The sequence below is a fragment of the Mytilus galloprovincialis genome, chromosome 2 (genome assembly GCF_965363235.1).
Source record: "Mytilus galloprovincialis chromosome 2, xbMytGall1.hap1.1, whole genome shotgun sequence".
In the NCBI taxonomy this organism is placed as follows: Eukaryota; Metazoa; Mollusca; class Bivalvia; order Mytilida; family Mytilidae; genus Mytilus; species Mytilus galloprovincialis.
In genome coordinates this window covers 70,479,216-70,496,833 of record NC_134839.1, presented here as the reverse complement: position 1 = coordinate 70,496,833, position 17,618 = coordinate 70,479,216, and the positions used below count along the sequence as shown (strand labels likewise).

Below are 17,618 nucleotides of genomic sequence, written 5' to 3'. Positions count from 1 at the left end.
CATTTGTATACCATAATACGTCCCGTCAAAATTGAAAATTGAGTATTTTGTAAAAAAAAAGGGGGGGGGTTTACATGTCGCACCATATCTCAAAAACGATTTATGATTATTGCTTAAATTGGTATTTAACGGAATCGAACGGAAACAGGCATCTGTAATGTAATAAAAGCAGTCTTGATAATATCAGTGCAAAGTTTTTAAAAATTACTTCTCATCTTATTTCAGTTCCCTTATGTCAAATTTTTAATTCAAGCATTAAAAAATCAGTTTATCCATCATTATTCAAACTAGCTAAAGTCATACCAGTTTTTGAAAATAAATGTTAAAAAATGATGTATCTAATTACAGACCAATTGCATTTTTACAATTAGTATCTAAAATACTTGAGAGACACGTAAAAACTTATTTAATGAACTATACGGACACATATAATCTGTTGTATGTCCTACATATAATCTGTTGTATGTCCTGCAATCAGGTTTTCGTTCGAACCATTCCTGTCAAACTGCCATGACAACTTTGTTAGATAAATGGTTAAAAGCAATTGATGAAGGCGAATTAGTAGGAGCAGTATTTCTGGATCTTTGTAAAGCTTTTGATGTTCTTCATCATAAACTGCTCCTCCAGAAATTACAAAAATACAGATTTTCTTATTCTTCACTGCACTGGCTTACTTCATATCTAACTGATAGACAGCAGGTTGTATACATTTCAAATACTTTTTCAGGTGTATTAAAAGTAAAAACAGGTGTACCTCAAGGGTTCGTTTAAGGTCCCATATTATTCTTATTATTCATTAATTTTTTGCCTTTGTGTACAGAATCCAAATCATAACAGTGATCTTTTGGCTGATGATAGTACTATTTCTGTTACTGGTAAAAACAAAAGTTGTATAGCCAGACACTAAATACTGTGTTAGAAAATATTTCTCATTGGTGTGATGAAAACAAAATGTTAATCAATGTATCCAAAACAAAGAAAATGTGTTTATGTTCAAAACACAAACTTTCTGTCATGTGTAATGAACCTTTTAATATCTTCATTAATAATCAATATATTAATGAAAGTCAGCGTGAACAAGTCCTCGGTATTTTTGTGGACGCAACTCTGTCTTGGTCTGATTATATCAAATATTTTATTAAAAACTTTAAGGTAAATTCTTCCTTTAGCTCTACTAAAAAGGATCAAGAAATATTTAAATCATAATGCAAGAATTTTATTTTATAATGCATACATTCTTCCAAATTTTGACTACTGTTGTTCAATATGGGGCAACTGTAACACATTTTTAATCGACAGTTTGCTTAAATTACAAAAAAGGGAAGCTAGAATTATTTTAAATGAACACGATTTTCAAAAACCATCTGTTGAACTTTTTAAAGAATCTGGAATAATTCCAGTAAATACATGTAATAGAATATTATACCACAAGTCCTTATTAATGTATGAATAAAACAATGGATTGGTACCCCAATACTTGTCAAATCTTATTGTAACTACAAATAGCAAACAGTCGTACAGTACAGTACCCAAACCACTAGATCTTTCATATTCATCTTCTAGTATATACATTCCTGGTCCAGCTACCATCCATTTGTCTAAAAGAGATCTTCGGTAATCCTATGGCACCAACATCACCCTTCACTATTGCATTATTATGTTTTTGTGTCTGATCAATTGTGTTATAAAAAAGACATTTGCTGGTCTTACGGACAGTGAAATTTTCCTTTTCAAATTCCATTGCCACCTGTGGATGATGTTCGGGAATGGAAGTCATATCTCGGAGACGGTCGGTAACGATCTAGCATAATTTACACGATCAAGACAGTACGCTTTCGTGCTTTTTATGGACTTTTTGAAAAGTACGAAATCTCACTCATGAAATGAGCATAATACCAAAATCAGAAGTTCTTAATTCATAATTGAACGCCAGGAATTAAACTGTGGTCGAAATGACTCTATTTTCTTACACCAGTCTTTTAAATCATTGAACGCCAGAGTCATGACATAATTATATATTCTGAATTGAGCTTTCATAATCCGAAATTAACAATTCAAGCAAAATTCATGCGGTTGTCTGATACGCCTGTCTAGTTCTATGTACATTTGAAAATACATGAAAAGAATCTGCTGTTCTTGGTGTTGCAATATTGGCTTCAGTAAGACGCAATGTTCATCCCCTATCACGCAATATATCACCCAGAGTTTAATAACAAGTCATTTCAATGTGCAATCCACCAAACATTACGATACACTTATCTTTTCCTTACAAATCAGGCCATTCCCACTGAATTTGATTAGGGATTTCCAAAAGTGGCTGATCTGCAGTTACAATTGATGTTTCTCCGGGATTAACCACATTTTCGCCTATCCCATCGAATACCTGAGAAATGCTTGGTAGTGCATACAAATTGCTCTTGATGTCTATAAATAGTTTGCACATGCGCAAAAGTGTTATGTGCACATGTGTATCATAACCTTGAAAAATGTTATTAATCCAATTCATAATATCATTAGAAATCCAAAAACACTAAATATATGTTAAATAGTTCAGATGTTTTTGAAAGAATTTTGTTTCATTTTCGCGCATGCGCAAATACTGAATATGTCAAATATTAATTTTTAATAAATATGTGATGTAAGGAAGGTATCCACCAAACCAGGTAATTGGTTTTTACTAAAAGAAGTTCAAAGTAAAGTTTTCTAGAAAAGTCAGTATTTTCAAACTAAAGAAAACAGCCATTTTAGAAAATGGCCGTGGCCATCTTGAAAAAAATATTTTTTTTACTGGCCAGCAGTTATTTCTTAAAAAGTATATAATAATGATGCTTTGTGGTAATTTTCATGCTTGTATCATCATTTGCACAATTCCCTCGATTTTGCTTGCTAATATCTTCCACTATGGAAGGAGAAAGACTTTTTGTGTAACCTGCCTTTGTGTTAAATTTTTTATTATTGATCAAGTCGAAAATGCTATCTAAAACACATACCACTCATGCAAAAAGAGCTGTCAGACAATTTTTTTTTATCATACTGCTTTAATTACATTAAAGATGTCTGTTCCGTTTTTTCCGTTAAATACCAATTCCTCAGAGCAATTGGTACTTTGCGGAACGGAACGGAACGGAAAAATAAATTAAACAGTTTAAATCAGATTCAACTGGATCACTGTTTCTAATCATCGTCGGAACGGGCTGTTGAAGGCCCCTTTTTTAAAATATAATTACAGTGACTGCCTAGACGCAGTCCAGCTAAACCTATGTGCTAAATCGTTAGGGACTAACAAATCAAAGTCAATACTGTGAGATAGTATTTATTCCGTTGCACATCTATATGGTGAAAAGCTACAATAAAACAAAGACAATCGATATAAAAACAGCTAACGTAACATTTCAGATAAATCAACAAAAGTAGTATCAAATAATAGAAAATGTAATGTACCTCTAATGGAAACATATATTTCAAAATAAGAATTCAGTATACAAACTTCATATATTCAAAGTATCAACTTATTCGCAAAAAAGCAATTTATCTACTGTCAACTTTACACACAGTGATATTTCTGACCATATTCCAACTGAAAACATATTATCGATTCACACTTTGCTCACAGTGATTTCGAATTCGCATGTGGTTATCAAAAATTGTTTGCATCGTCAAAAACTTATAAAAACAATTGCGGTCTATCAAAATGAATGTGTTTACACTATATATACATAAAAAAGGTAAGTATAAGTGGACTTACATCGTGGCATCAGAAGGATTGTCCAAGAGAAAATTAACGTGACTTGACGGAAGTTTATGAAAATTGTAATACAAAAAATAAGTCCGGTTTCTTTCCGGAAAATAAATGAATGTGAAACATGAGACATGACAATTACCGATGGAAGTAGAAAGACTTTTTGTGTAACCTGCCTTTGTGTTAAATTTTTTATTATTGATCAAGTCGAAAATGCTATCTAAAACACATACCACTCATGCAAAAAGAGGTGTCAGACAATTTTTTTTATCATACTGCTTTAATTACATTAAAGATGTCTGTTTCCGTTTTTTCCGTTAAATACCAATTCCTCAGAGCAATTGGTACTTTGCGGAACGGAACGGAACGGAAAAATAAATTAAAAAGTTTACATCAGATTCAACTGGATCACTGTCTCTAATCATCGTCGGAACGGGCTGTTGAAGGCCTCTTTTTTAAAATATAATTACCGATGGAAGGAGAAAGACTTTTTGTGTAACCTGCCTTTGTGTTAAATTTTTTATTATTGATCAAGTCGAAAATGCTATCTAAAACACATACCACTCATGCAAAAAGAGGTGTCAGACAATTTTTTTTTATCATACTGCTTTAATTACATTAAAGATGTCTGTTTCCGTTTTTTCCGTTAAATACCAATTCCTCAGAGCAATTGGTACTTTGCGGAACGGAACGGAACGGAAAAATAAATTAAAAAGTTTAAATCATATTCAACTGGATCACTGTCTCTAATCATCGTCGGAACGGGCTGTTGAAGGCCCCTTTTTTAAAATATAATTACCGATGGAAGGAGAAAGACTTTTTGTGTAACCTGCCTTTGTGTTAAATTTTTTATTATTGATCAAGTCGAAAATGCTATCTAAAACACATACCACTCATGCAAAAAGAGGTGTCAGACAATTTTTTTTATCATACTGCTTTAATTACATTTAAGATGTCTGTTTCCGTTTTTTCCGTTAAATACCAATTCCTCAGAGCAATTGGTACTTTGCGGAACGGAACGGAACGGAAAAATAAATTAAAAAGTTTAAATCAGATTCAACTGGATCACTGTCTCTAATCAGCGTCGGAACGGGCTGTTGAAGGCCCCTTTTTTAAAATATAATTACCGATGGAAGGAGAAAGACTTTTTGTGTAACCTGCCTTTGTGTTAAATTTTTTATTATTGATCAAGTCGAAAATGCTATCTAAAACACATACCACTCATGCGAAAAGAGCTGTCAGACAATATTTTTTATCATACTGCTTTAATTACATTAAAGATGTCTGTTTCCGTTTTTTCCGTTAAATACCAATTCCTCAGAGCAATTGGTACTTTGCGGAACGGAACGGAACGGAAAAATAAATTAAAAAGTTTACATCAGACTCAACTTGATCACTGTCTCTAATCATCGTCGGAACGGGCTGTTGAAGGCCTCTTTTTTAAAATATAATTACCGATGGAAGGAGAAAGACTTTTTGTGTAACCTGCCTTTGTGTTAAATTTTTTATTATTGATCAAGTCGAAAATGCTATCTAAAACACATACCACTCATGCAAAAAGAGGTGTCAGACAATTTTTTTTTATCATACTGCTTTAATTACATTAAAGATGTCTGTTTCCGTTTTTTCCGTTAAATACCAATTCCTCAGAGCAATTGGTACTTTGCGGAACGGAACGGAACGGAAAAATAAATTAAAAAGTTTAAATCATATTCAACTGGATCACTGTCTCTAATCAGCGTCGGAACGGGCTGTTGAAGGCCCCTTTTTTAAAATATAATTACCGATGGAAGGAGAAAGACTTTTTGTGTAACCTGCCTTTGTGTTAAATTTTTTATTATTGATCAAGTCGAAAATGCTATCTAAAACACATACCACTCATGCAAAAAGAACTGTCAGACAATTTTTTTTATCATACTGCTTTAATTACATTAAAGATGTCTGTTTCCGTTTTTTCCGTTAAATACCAATTCCTCAGAGCAATTGGTACTTTGCGGAACGGAACGGAACGGAAAAATAAATTAAAAAGTTTACATCAGATTCAACTTGATCACTGTCTCTAATCATCGTCGGAACGGGCTGTTGAAGGCCTCTTTTTTAAAATATAATTACCGATGGAAGGAGAAAGACTTTTTGTGTAACCTGCCTTTGTGTTAAATTTTTTATTATTGATCAAGTCGAAAATGCTATCTAAAACACATACCACTCATGCAAAAAGAGGTGTCAGACAAATTTTTTTTATCATACTGCTTTAATTACATTAAAGATGTCTGTTTCCGTTTTTTCCGTTAAATACCAATTCCTCAGAGCAATTGGTACTTTGCGGAACGGAACGGAACGGAAAAATAAATTAAAAAGTTTAAATCAGATTCAACTGGATCACTGTCTCTAATCAAGGACGACGTGAGGTCAGTCTAGATATCATAATGCATGACTTGCAAATGCGTTAATTTCATGATAATTTATCAGGACAATCCGACATATTCATCTACAGAATATTTCCCGATGTTATACATTATTACACATTTCACCTGTGAAGATGAGATTAAGTATACATTTGTGTTATTTGTATATGGAAAACCGTAAAACACAGAAATTTAAAAGTTTGTTTTGTTTTAAAGATTTTTCGAAATTTTGATAAATGCCCCCTTTGGATACCTTAAATGAAATTCCGTTCCGTTCCGTTCCGTTCCGTTCCGTTCCGTTCCGTAAAGTACCAATAGCCTAAATTACCTAAAATGATGGAAAAAACACTGTACAAACTATCTAACAGATATGTTTTCTGAAAAGAATAGATATTTTCCTTCCCAAATACATAGATTATGCTGTTATTTGAATCTTTTAATTTTTGACTCATGATGTCACAGCTCTGTGACCAATATCAAATTTCTCCACAAATGTGTTACTTAGTTGAACATTTTAATTAGTGATTCACCTAAAACTACAAAGTCCACAAAAATTGTTATCTAACTAATAATAATGAATCCACAGATATACTCAATTTGTTACATACAAAATGTTAGAAAGGAGTGTTGCCATAATGTTTCAGATTTAATTTAAATGGTACCAACTAAGTTAGTCTAACTTGCTGGTCCCTAGCAAACAGCAGATGTGGATCCAGGATAACTACATTGTGTATATTAAAAAGGCAGCTCCTGAGAATAAAATTAGTGGACCTAATTTTTACACAATTTTATCTTTCAAATTGTTACATATTTTTAGCTCACCTGGCCCAAAGGGCCAAGTGAGCTTTTCTCATCACTTATCGTCTGTCGTTGTCGTCCGTCGTCATTAACTAGATACCCTAATGATGATTGTGGCCAAGTTTGGTTAAATTTGTCTTAGTAGCTTCAGAGGAGAAGATTTGTCTGCCCTGAAATTTTCAGACCAATCGGGCAAATTGTTGTTGGACTGCACCCTTGAATTGGTAATTTTAAGAAATTTTGCAGCTTTTGGTTGTTATCTTGAATATTATTGTAGGTAGAGATAAACTGTAAACAGCAATAATGTGCAGCAAAGTAAGAGCTACAAATAAGTCAACTTGACCAAAGTGGTCAATTGACCCCTTAAGGAGTTATTGTCCTTTATGGTCAATTTTTTACAATTTTCATAAATTTTGTAACTTTTTGTAAATTTTGACAAAATATTTTCCACTGCCGCTTCTGGGCCAATTTCATTATAGATAGAGATAATTGTAAGCAGCGAGATTGTTCAATAAAGTAAGATCTAAAAACACATCACCAACACCAAAGTACAATTTTGTCATGAATCCATCTGTGTCCTTTATTTAATATGCACATAGACCAAGGTGAGCAACACAGGCTCTTTAGAGCCTCTAGTTTCATGTGTTGTTGCTCCAGAGACTAAATTAGTACTGGAACAAATTTTATTCAGGACCAGATAAATAAAAAATTTATTCCATCACTCAACTTTATTTGAAAGGCAAGTAAATCTATTGACGATACTAGCCACAAGTTATTAAAATGTAAACCTCTTAAAATGAGACATCTAATGGCATTATTTGATTATTAATTTATAATTACAGTCAAATCCCTAATGATGCAAATAGGAAGATAGTACCACCTTTTGGGAAAAAACAGAAGCTGTCTTCAACTGTTGGAAGAGAGTATGTACTATTTAATTGATATCGACAAGGGTAAATGTGTTTTATACCCAAATTTGTTGGGCTACAATGTATATATATATATTGCATTCTACTTATCTTTTAGTTTGTCAACAAAATATTTCTGCCACACTTTTCACGTTACATTTGAACAGAATGTCTATATTAGGTTTGCATCTTGGCAATGATGAGTTCTCTTTTAGTCGAATACCTACTTTGCCAATACTTGAATGAACATAAACAAATTCTTCACACTTTTCTCCACTATTACTGAACTGAATAACTTCAAATTAAGTCAACAGCTTGTCAGACACTTGAACTGTTATCTGCTACTTTAAACTACCAGTGGCAGGGTTGTCAAAAACTCATGCTTTATGAGTATTGCCAAGCCTATTGGGAAATGTTTTTTTTAAACTGGGCTCTACTTGGTTTTACCAGATAATACTGTGCAAGACTGGGTAAAATGACATACTTGAATCTTAAAAGAAGTCAGTGAGCCATTACAAATGCAATACTGTGGATTCATTTATTTTCGTGGGTATCAATTTTCGTGGAATTAAGTAAACCTTACATTTTCGTGGGAATTTGATTTTGTGGTTTACAAAATCTCTGCATACAAAGCCTATAGAATATAAAATGTTTGATTTGTTGAAGATTTGAATTCATGGTTCATATGCAACCAAGAAAACCATGTAAATGAATCCTCAGTAAATAAGGATTTGGTATTATATTTTGAAGTTCTTGTTCCATATATACATGTATAGTGTATTATTTTGAGAAAGTATTGGTCCTGTTACTGTAAGGAATACTTGAAATGCATTTTTCTCAATAACATTTTTAGATAATCCATTTTTGTATTTGCCTATTATTTTGAAAACTATAGATTATATGAATAGACAGAAGTTATCTGACCTTGACCTCATTTTCATGATTCATGTTACTTTCTGGGGTTTTGCCTTTCTCACATATTATAAGCTCAACTGTATTTGGTGTTTGGAATTATTGTAGGATGTACATGGCTATCTGGCAGGGTTCATATGACCTTGACCTCATTTTCATTGCTCAAAGTAAAGATTTTGTGGTTGGATCTGTTCCTCAGGTACTAGTACTGAAAGGACCATTAAATACATACACATTTCGCCTAACAATCTGCTTTAATCAAATCTTATTACACTTGCAAATGAATTATTTAACCTCATTGAATCTGTATTCATGTGATGATTGCATGATGGTGCTACCTATTTATATTTATGTTTATATCTGGTTCTGTGACAGTCGACAGTCTTTGGAGGTCATTTCAATAGCTATCTAGAAGACGTCTTGACTAAAATTTCACACCAAATCCTGATATACATTATCAAGTACATGCATTGTTAACTGGTTATTTCAGAATTTTCCTAATTTGGATATAATACATGTATACGTTTATATATATTATAAATCAATTTTTAAGAATTTGAGTCAAACCGATGAACAGGAGTTTGACAGCTAATTCCTCTAATATTTATGTCAGCAATGTCTGAAACAAGTTTGAAAATCAGCTCTTTTATTATATTGTAGGCAAAATGGTCAGGATGAAACAACACCAAGTCAACATATTGCATCGGTTTCTCCAATGTGTACTGTGACAGATACTGACCAGAAATTGCAGGAAGATACGAATGAAAATGTTGTATTTGAAGATAGAATACCTGTTGACACATCAAATAACATAGCTAATGAATTAGATCAGAAACCTGAAATAAATAATGAAAATTGTGAACATTTACTAAGTTCTGACTGTGCAGATCAGTTAGTTCTACCTTCCAATAATATTGATGCTATGATGGAAACTGACATTGAAATTTCCTATTCACCAAACATAAATAGTAGTCCAGTGTCAGATACACCAGTAGACCATCCTGATGAAATGTCACGAAGTCCTGAGAAAATGCCTGTTAAAATGTCACTCATACCTGACAAAATTCCTGATGAAATGTCACTTATACCTGACAAAATTCCTGATGAAATGTCACATATACCTGACAAAATTCCTGATGAAATGTCACTCATACCTGATAAAATTACAGATGACCTTGATGACAGATTTTTTAAACTTAAATCTCCATTGGAAAGATCGACATACAAAAATCCAAAAATTGTTTCTACAGATCATGCAAATATCTTGTCTGAAGATGAACACAGCAAAATGGTTCCAACTGAAGTTGAAAATAAAGCTGAGAATAGTGGAAATATGGCTGTATCTGAAGTTGAAAATGAAATTGGAGATTTGGCAAATGTAATTATGAAGGGAAACAGTACAGAGGAAAAAGAAAATGGGTCAGAATTTGTTGCCTCTCAAAGTAAAACTTGTTCTCAGAGTTCTGAAAAGGAAGTTGGACATTTTGAGGGGACACAGGTTTTCATACCCGAAGAAATAGAAGCCATAGAGGATGAACTGACACAGGTATTTCCACAACTTGAAGATAAACAAAAATATGAAACTGTCGACATGACAGGAACTTATATACCAGAAGATCAGCAAACTTCAAAGAATATCCAGAGCATATTGGAAGTACAACATAATTCATCATTAGAGGACAGAACATCAGCAAAAGATGGGAAGATATCAGAAAGCTGTTGCTCTCAGAAGTCTAGGGAAAACCCTAGGATTACAGATGATACTGAAGTCACTGTGTCTGACAAAGAAGCTGTCCTTCAAAGTTCAAAGTGTGACCTACAAAAAGTTCCAATTACATCACAAACCTTAGGTAATTACTATTTCATTTACAGTTCATCCTCATTTCCTTTAAAGAATCTTTAAAAACCTTTTTTCTATCAGTCATAATGTTTTAAACTCTTGTCTTTTTGTCTTTATAGGATAGTTTTCTCATTGATAATCATACCACATCCACTCATTTTAAAATACAGTGGATTCATTAGTAATCGTTGGATACTGATATTCGTGTGTACAGTGGAACCATGTCTTTAAGTGTTAAACAAATTCAAGTTTCCAAAGGAATGTATGCAGCATTTACCTAAACAAGGAAATTGATTATCCATGAACATGCTAGTTTTCCTTTATCCACAAAAATGGTACACAAGAAAGTAAATAAATCCACAGTAAAAATTCTTCTGTTCTTCTTGTTCTTGTTTAAAATCAATCCTTGCGTGGGCGTTTGACATTGACTGATTTTACTTGGCATTAAGGTGTATTACCATAAGATGATGTTTCACATGTCATTATGATATTTGTGTGAGCTTGAACTTACGGGTAATCCATAATTATCAACCATTTTCCAAAGTGTACAAAACATACACTTTTTCAGACCCCCCCCTCCCTCAAAAAGTGTAAATCAACCATTTTCAGATTTCAAGACAAGAATCAATCATTAAAAAAGACCCTGTCTATTATAGTTTAGTTTAATTAGAAATTTGCATTGAAAAGAAACTGAAACATATCTGACTGTTTTATTTGATGGAAAAAAAAGCCTATGGTAAAATTGTTGATTTTTTAATCCCCTCCCCCCAATTGTACGTTTTGTACACTTTGGAAAATGGTGTACAAATTTATGGATGACCCCTTAAGATCTATTTTGCTGAAAATGCAGCATTTCAGATATTGTGTCAAAGCATTCATTTTTTAAATGTCAACCACAAAAAATAACTACTATTCTTGCTTACCACAGCAATGACCTTTCCAATGCAATGAAGGTTTGGCCCCTGCCCCCTCAAAATGGTTCATATCCCACCTGAATTGACAAATATGTGTATAAATGTGGAAAACATCTTTTTTTATGCCCCACCTACGATAGTAGAGGGGCATTATGTTTTCTGGTCTGTGCGTCCGTTCGTTCGTCCGTCTGTCCCGCTTCAGGTTAAAGTTTTTGTTCAAGGTAGTTTTTGATGAAGTTGAAGTCCAATCGACTTCAAACTTAGTAAACATGTTCCCTATGATATGATCTTTTTAATTTTAATGCCAAATTAGAGGGTTTACCCCAATTTCACGGTCCACTGAACATAGAAAATGATAGTGCGAGTGGGGCATTCGTGTACTGGGGACACATTCTTGTTTTATATATAAAAGGTTTGTCCTCTTCAATATTTTCCTTATTATTGTTATAAAAGTTAAAAAAATACATTGTGTCATTTGGTCTGTGGAGACTTGTCTCATGGCGATCGTACCACATCTTCTTACTTTTATATTGTATCTCATTTCCTCACTAATTTTCATGAAATTTCTGTCTTCAAACTCTGACCTATTTATTGTTTTTATATAATTTTCCATAGTTTTGTTTACATCTTAGTATTTCAGAATTCATAAGTTTTACATGAGGTAATAAGTTACTATATATACTTGTATATAATAAGTAATGTTGAGATATAATAACTAAAATTTGGAATGAAATCATGAAGGGTAAAGTACCAGAAGATACTGAATTATATTTCTTTTAAAAAGGTGAACAAATAATTCTGTCATTTTATTATTCTTTGTGCATGTTATAATATATACACGTTTATGTATCAGATAAGTGTAGAGAATCAGAAGAAATGACAGATTCACAGTTGTGTACTATAGACTGGGTTGAAGAGTTCACATTACCAGACAAGATAGAAAGGTAACAAATCAGGGTAGGATAGTTATAGCTAAAGAATGCACAAAATTACATATTATGTTTTAAACAATTGTGTATCATATTTTGCTTTGCTTTATATCTTCACCAAGTCTTCAGTACAGAGTATTGAAATAAGTATTTATCTGTTTTTCACAAAATATTTCATGTAAAACAACATTTTATTCAAAATGGGGTTATTTCTTGTTGGACTTGAATCAACTTTGCACTAAAAGAAAAAAAAATTGTCACTCAAATATTTGTATATGTGGTTAAAAAAAAATTTAAAAGCATTTTTGTACAGCCTGCGACTTTTGTTGCAAAAGTGAGACATAGCAATCCTACATTCTGTTGTCGACGTTTTTGTCTGTGACCACAAATATTCACTCTGTGGTTAAAGTTTTTGAAATTGTAATAACTTTCTTAAACTATTCTGGATTTCTACCAAACTTAGACAGAAGCTTGTTTATGATCCTAAGATCCTATCCAGAAGTAAAGTTTGTAAAAAAAAATCCTGTTTATTGGTATTTTACTCATATATGAACTTAGTTGTTCTGCCAGTTAACATTACATTCACTCTGTGGTTAAAGTTTTTTAGATTTTAAAATAACTTTCTTTAGCTATCCTGGATTTGTACCAAAATTGGTCAGAAGCTTGTTTATGATCAAAAGCTAGTTTTAATATTTTTTTCCCCATTTTTATTGAGCCAGCAACTAACAGCAAAAGTAGGCGAGACACTTAGTTTCGCAGAACCCTTACAAATTTTTCATATTTTGATGATTTCAACACACAAAGTTAATTTATTGGCAGGAAATTTGGTATATATTTCACCTCTCATAAAAAAAACCTAGCTGTGACGCTCACTTAGGTCTATATGCTTAATCACCAATGGACTCTCCAACATTTTAGACAAGAATAGAATTCATTACATGAATTTCATTTTTGTTGATTTTGTATTGCTGATCATATTGTATGTTTAGTTTCTCTTTATCTTCTTGAATTTTTGCTCAAAATTCAAAAGAGGGTAAAATGATGGATGTGAAATTCTAAAATTTAATCCCCCAAGGGTTGGGAGCAGGGGACTGGATTGCAATCCTTGGCTAGCGAAGATGAAGTACAAGGCATAAGCTGTCAAATTCATTTCATTGATTTTACTCAAGTTCTAAAACATTATTGACAACACATGTACTAGTATTCTTATGACCATCCAAATTACAAAAAAATCCTCAAGAAGCAATTAACAATGCTTACGATTTTTGATTGAGTTAGGCCTGCCAATTGATATTTTATCATATGTTTTTCTATGTTGTGATGTTATGCTATTGTTTCAGAAAAAGGGAGAAGGTTTGGTACCATTAAAACGTTTAATCCCGCCGCAAATGTTAGCACCTGTCCTAAGTCAGGAATCTGATGTACAGTAGTTGTCGTTTGTTTATGTAATTTATACGTGTTTCTTGCTTCTCGTTTTTTTATATAGATTAGACCGTTGGTTTTCCCGTTTGAATGGTTTTACACTAGTAATTTTGGGGCCCTTTATAGCTTGTTGTTCGGTGTGAGCCAAGGCTCCGTGTTGAAGGCCGTACATTGACCTATAAGGGTTTACTTTTTTTTTAAATGTTATTTGGATGGAGGGTTGTCTCATTGGCACTCACACCACATCTTCCCATATCTATTAGTATTGTTGAAGTGTATCAACATTTCGTGTGACTTACTAGTGAGGCAAGGAAATTATGCATACTATTCTGTTAGAAAAATAGGTGATCTGATATTAAAATAACTAAAATATTATGTGGATGTTTCAGGAAACCTTTCCTTCATGATGGTACAACTGTTGTCCAAGGTCTTATCAGAGAACTATCCCAGCTCAAGTAAGTATACATGTAGATGTTTGTTTTATTCAGACTTAAGGTGTCAGACCACCAATTCACCCTCCTCCAATTTAGAACCTATGTAAAAGTGGCCCTACTTGTGACAAAACTGCATTATTGGTTAATAATAGATAATTACTGACACCTGATGAAAAAAAGAGGGGGGGTCAATATTCTTTTACACTTAAATACCCTTGATTTCATACTAAACTCATTGTAAAAATTATGGAGAGTCTTGAAAGCAGTAGGACAAAAATAGGAAAAATCAACCAAAATTGCTCTTGATATTGAAAGTTTATGTACCTGTAGTTTGAAATTAAACTTTCAAGTATTTCTACTAAAGTTATACATTGTATAGTCAGTTTAAATTTAGCTGTGAATTCTGCATTTATAAGTTACATAATGCTCAGATAGGATTTTATTAACTACAAATTGACCAAGGAATAGGAATATAGAAAAACCAATAGACTTCTGATAATCTTTTATATCTCTTTAGGTGTCAGACCACATATTCACTACCCCCAATTTAGAAACAAAGTAGCCCTACTCTGACAAAAATTATAAGTATGTGTGTATAGTTGAAATGTCAAATAAGTACAATGTATTATTTAATAAAATTTCAGCACAATGATACTTAGGACCAAAAGAGAGATGGAAACCACAAGAAGACAGTTACATCAAGGCCAGGCATCAGTCCATACAACTGCTTGGAATAGAAATCAGCCTCTTAGGACATTTAATAAACATTGATCTACATCAGGAGGGCACATATTTATGCAATTGCTACAGTACTTCAGTCATCCGGAAAAAAGTTAGAGAAATAAAGTGGCAAAATAAAACTTTTATCATGTTTAAAATTAAAAAATCATTCATACATACATGTACAATTTGAAACAAACAATTCCTTTTATATTTTTCATTTTTTAATAATTTGTTCACGAGTTGCAGGACTTTATCCTGAATTTTTTTCACAGCTCCAAAATTTACTCTTGTATTCCTGTGACAAGTTTACATTGATTGTTGTGTGAATTAATAATTTACTGTTATGTTATTATTTACTTTTATGTTAAATTGGTTTTTTTTTTTACACTTGTTGTTTTATTGTTTTCAACCAATAAAAGTTAACTTATAGTCATAAAGGTTTTCAAAACTTCAGCCATAAATAACTCAATGGAAGACTTGTTTTTTGTCCCCGATCATATATAATGTAGACTGCTTTACATATTGTACATAGTACTAGCGGTACCTGGTAGTATACAACCCTGAAGGAGCATTTAGTGATTCTAAAGATGTTCCAGAGCTTGCCTTTCCTGTCCCTTTTTCCTTCACTAGTGATTTCGGCTTATAAGGAAGCTTTTAAAACAATAATTTCAATTTATGGAGTTATTGATCATTTCAGTTTATGACGTCAGGCGCCTGTTGTTCAGTGGGTGTTGTTTGTAAGTGTGGTTCATAAGTGTTTCTCATTTCTTGTTTTTTTTATAGAGATACAAGTGTGAATTAATTATTTCATAAAAAAAGGATTTATACAATTCTCATTCTCCCTCTCTCATATCCTCTGTCTTTCCCACACCACCACATCTTATCACTCTCTTACTTCCACTCATATTCTCTCTTTACTCACTCCTCTCACACACTTCATGCTCTCGTTCTTCTCTCTTACACTCACTCGATACTCACACACACACACACACACACACACTCTCTATCTAGTCTCTCCAAAACACACTCACACACTTAATCAGTCCTCTCACTCACACACACTATGCGTGCTCCTTCTCATACAGTCTCTCCTCTCTCTCCCCCCTCTCTCTCTGTCACACACACACACACTCTCTCCTGTCCACCTATCTCCTATTTCACACTCTCTCATACTGTCACCCTCTCTCTCACACTCTCTTCTCTCTCACTTTCTCATGCACTCTCCTCTCTCCTATCTCACACTCTCCTACTTTCCTATCTCACGATCTCCTATTTCACACTATCTCACTCTCCTATCTCACACACTCTCTCTCCTATCTCACACTCTCACACTCTCTCTCTCCTATTTCTCACTCTTTCACATTCTCACTCACTCACCTATCTCTCACTCTCTCACTCTCTCACCTATCTCTCACCCTCTCGCTATTAGCACTGCCCTTACCACCACTCGACCTTAACCTACTTCACCCTTCACCGTTAACCAACATCCCCATCATATTCTTAACCCTCTCAACTCTTCGCATACCTACACATAAATATGCTTACCCCTAACTATACCTCCACGTAACTACGTAACTCATATCCCATAACCCTAGCTAACCCTACAACCAGATACTCCCCATCTTTTCCCCTACCCTAAACTTATCCGTTACTCCCATACATATTATCCAACTCCTCTTTATGCTCTGTATACGACTGTTTCCCACTCTACATATGACAGAGATTCAAAATGGCTATGGCAGTACAGAGTTCTCCTCCATCAGGGCTGTGGACACCACAGTCCGTCGGTGAGGACGGGATGGATTCCACCGTTACCATTGTCTGGGAAAGGTTGGTACTCGTCCCTTCATTTTTTTTTTTCTCTTGATAATCCCTTCAGTTAACCTTCATTAGATTAGAGTACTACACTATTTAAAAAAAATCTATGTTTTTTATTGCAATGATTATGTCATACTTCACCGGTCTTTTAACATTTTACAATTTGCAATACATACCTGTATGAAGAACTAACTTTTTTGTTTTCATTTGCATATCACTTTTTTTTTAATATTCTTTACCGTTTTTAAGTTCAGTTAGCTAAAAAAAATTCTTACATTTTGTATGCACAAAAAATATTAAATGAGATGAAATAAAGGGTGCTAACTGTGACAACTCTTAAGTCATTGTTAATATATAACGTAACCATAGACTATTTTTACGTTGATAGTAAACATGCATATTTAGAGTAAAACTGGTATATTAATATATATATGGAACAAATAAGTGATATATATTTAAAAAAAAAAAGGGGGAAGGACTATGGGGGCACATAACAGGATCCTGTCCTCAAGCACCTATGATCCGGTGTCGAAATTCCGTTATATGCCGATTTCTCGGCAGTCAACCCCACTAAAACTTGTTATGTCGTAAATATAAATTGATTTTTCTTCACAATGGTGTAGTCCCGTCTTAATCACAGGTTGTAGTTAGTGTACGACATGTTGACGACAGACAGACGGTCAGACAACGGTATACCATAATTTCGTCCTGTCTAAAAGCTGAAATCTTCAATCATTATTTTTTTGAGTTTGTCTGATGTTTGTTTGAGAGTTAAA

The 17,618-nt window shown here is 33.3% G+C and overlaps 1 protein-coding gene across 4 annotated transcripts in view; it reads left to right on the top strand.

Annotated features, from left to right (window-relative positions):
- Nucleotides 1–15,406, top strand: part of LOC143064288 (uncharacterized) — a 38,857-nt gene extending 23,451 nt beyond the window's left edge. For all 4 annotated transcript variants that reach the window (XM_076237022.1, XM_076237023.1, XM_076237021.1 and 1 more), the window contains 5 exons: nucleotides 7,785–7,865; nucleotides 9,423–10,612; nucleotides 12,370–12,460; nucleotides 14,257–14,322; nucleotides 14,946–15,406. In XM_076237022.1, the coding sequence (XP_076093137.1) occupies nucleotides 7,785–7,865; nucleotides 9,423–10,612; nucleotides 12,370–12,460; nucleotides 14,257–14,322; nucleotides 14,946–15,072 (1,555 nt within the window). In that variant the 3' untranslated portion in view covers nucleotides 15,073–15,406. The remainder of the gene's footprint in view (nucleotides 1–7,784; nucleotides 7,866–9,422; nucleotides 10,613–12,369; nucleotides 12,461–14,256; nucleotides 14,323–14,945) is intronic.
- The last annotated feature ends 2,212 nt before the right edge of the window (nucleotides 15,407–17,618 follow it).